This window comes from Atta cephalotes (assembly GCF_000143395.1).
Source record: "Atta cephalotes unplaced genomic scaffold scaffold00025, whole genome shotgun sequence".
Taxonomy (NCBI): Eukaryota; Metazoa; Arthropoda; class Insecta; order Hymenoptera; family Formicidae; genus Atta; species Atta cephalotes.
This window is the reverse complement of record NW_012130089.1, coordinates 1,903,263-1,905,825: the sequence shown is the minus strand read 5'-3', so window position 1 is coordinate 1,905,825 and position 2,563 is coordinate 1,903,263. Positions and strand designations below refer to the sequence as shown.

The 2,563-nt window shown below is 28.1% G+C and overlaps 1 protein-coding gene across 1 annotated transcript in view; it reads left to right on the top strand.

Moving 5' to 3' along the window:
• Positions 1 to 2,563, top strand: part of LOC105620280 (gamma-glutamyltranspeptidase 1-like) — a 9,443-nt gene that overhangs the window by 3,117 nt on the left and 3,763 nt on the right. The window contains 3 exon segments of the mRNA XM_012201784.1: positions 119 to 351; positions 466 to 626; positions 1,869 to 2,102. Coding sequence (XP_012057174.1) covers positions 119 to 351; positions 466 to 626; positions 1,869 to 2,102 — 628 coding nt within the window.

Genomic DNA, 2,563 nt, shown 5'->3' with positions numbered 1-2,563 from the left:
TTGTTGTGTGTGTGTGTGTGTGTGTGTGTGTGTGTGTGTGTGTGTGTGTGTGTGTGTGTGTGTGCATAATAATAATAGTCATCTGAGTAACAAGCGTAATCTATGTGTTATCGAACAGGTGGACTCGCAATTGCTGTCCCGGGTGAGCTTAAGGGCTATTGGGAAGCGCATCAAAAATACGGAAGGGTACCGTGGTCTGAATTATTTGAGCCTACAATTAAATTGTGCAAAATTGGATCGCTCGTCAATGATTATCTTGCCGAATATCTGGTCGAGAAGGAGCCTATGATAAAAAACGAGAGCAGTTTAGCTGAAATACTTATAAATCCTGACACTAATAGAACGTGGATCGTGAGTAGCATCTTGATTTTCGAAGTTTCCTTTATCATTTTTTAATTTCTCACTTTGTCAGGCGCGAATGTCTTGTTCAGTAGAACTATGAATTAAATAGAGAAATATTTACAGGCAGGAGATCGAATAAAGAGACCGAAATTAGCGAAGACCTTGAAGCTTATAGCAGAAGAGGGTCCCTCCGTGTTTTATAATGGCAGTATCACTGACAAATTAATCGACGAGATAACTAAGTTTAAAGGAATAATCACGAAACAAGATTTTCAAACGTATAGGTATAGTATACTATATTTTTTCATTTTTGTGTTTTGAAATATTATGAATGTTTGTGAAGTGCGAAACTTGCTATTTGGGAAAATTTAGATAAAGGATTATAAACTTATCTTTATTACGCAGTTATTTAAAATTTTACAAGAGAGCGTAAAAAAAAAAGAATGTGGTTCACAATAGATAAAAACGACGCTGATTTACTGCAACGATAATATTAATGAAAAACTTATTGAAAAAACTTATAATGAAAATTTTATTTTTTATATACATTAAAGAAATTAATCAGAATATCAACTGAAAAGTTGTGCTATTATTATATCTCTTTTTAATATTTTAATATTTTTTATACAATAATATTTAATATTTAATATTTTAATATACAAAATAATTAAGTATGAATAAATATAAATTGTTGATAATATTAAATATCATTATTTACAATCAATTAATTTAAGGCCGATAACAATGTAAGAGCAGATTAAATATTGATTTCGTAATGACTTAACAAAACTACTTATATTAAAGTAAACATTAAGTTGTATTCTTTTCTTGATTGCTTTATTATAAGTTTTTTGTTTTTATAAGTTGATTGTGTACAATAAATGATAGAAATGAGATATATAAATGTAACAAATATTATCGAATTAGGACAATACTACGAGAAAACGTATTATTGAGAATAGTGTTAAATTCATAATATTAATTAAATTATACCCAATTTGAATTATTTTTGATTATTTTTATAGGTCATCATTATTTCTTTCCAATTTCGTTAATTTCATCAATTTAATTAAAATAATAAAGATAAATTATTTAATCCAAGAAAATATATTAAATTTAACTTAAATTTAATTTATTTAGTGCATTAATATGAACTACTTACTTCTAAATTAAAAACAGAAATAGATTAATTTACATTCTGACATACTGAAAAAAAAATTATTAAATCTTAATACATAATTTCTTTGAACAGTACTAAATAAACATTTATTTAGAATAAATATTTTCTCTGTAAAACAAGTATAATGATTAAATCAAATTAATTTTTTTTGTATCAAATAAATATATATTTACAATTAGTAAATACTTTACTTAGAACTATTCAAACAAATATTTATTAAAATTTAGTTTTTTTTTGTTGCACATATTGAAGTTAAAAATAGCAAAATGTTATTTAACTAAAAAAATTGGGTTACTTTGTGGGTGTAAAAGTCATAGCACATTGATAATGCAAGACTACTTTGTAGAGTCGTATGGAGAAAGCCGGTCGCATTGAAAATGGGGAACCTGACAATTTACAGTGCTCCGCCGCCAGGTTCAGGCGCAATTCTAACGTTTATGATGAATGTCCTTCATCGCTTGCTACCGGTTCGCGATGAGAACATAATGTGGCAACGTATAGTGGAGACCTTTAAGTGGGCTTACGCAAGAAGAACAGAGTTGGGGGATCCTGAATTTGTCAACGGCATAGGTAAGACCATGTATACATAATGAGCAACATTTTAACATAATTTCTTGATAATGTATCTTGAATTACATATGATATGTTGTAATGTTATATATAAAGTTTATTTAAAAAGAATCATAGTCATAGTCAGCTGACGCTCTGAAAAATTTTTATGTAAATGATAAACGATAACAATTCTGTTTAATTCATTTTACAAGGTCTTTAAATGAATGATAATTATACATCTATATTGATAGAAATATTAATAGAAAATGTTACGCTTATTTAAAAGTTAAAGCATCTCGAACATTATTAATGCATTAAAAAATCTCTTCCATTAATAAAGACAAGTTTTCTCATGCTGACATCGATAATAAGTATGTAAATTAACCACAAAGAAGAAGAAGAAGAAGAAGAAGAAGAAGAGAGAGAGAGAAGAAGAGAGAGAGAGAGAGAGAGAGAGAGAGAGAGAGAGAGAGAGAGAGAGAGAGAGAG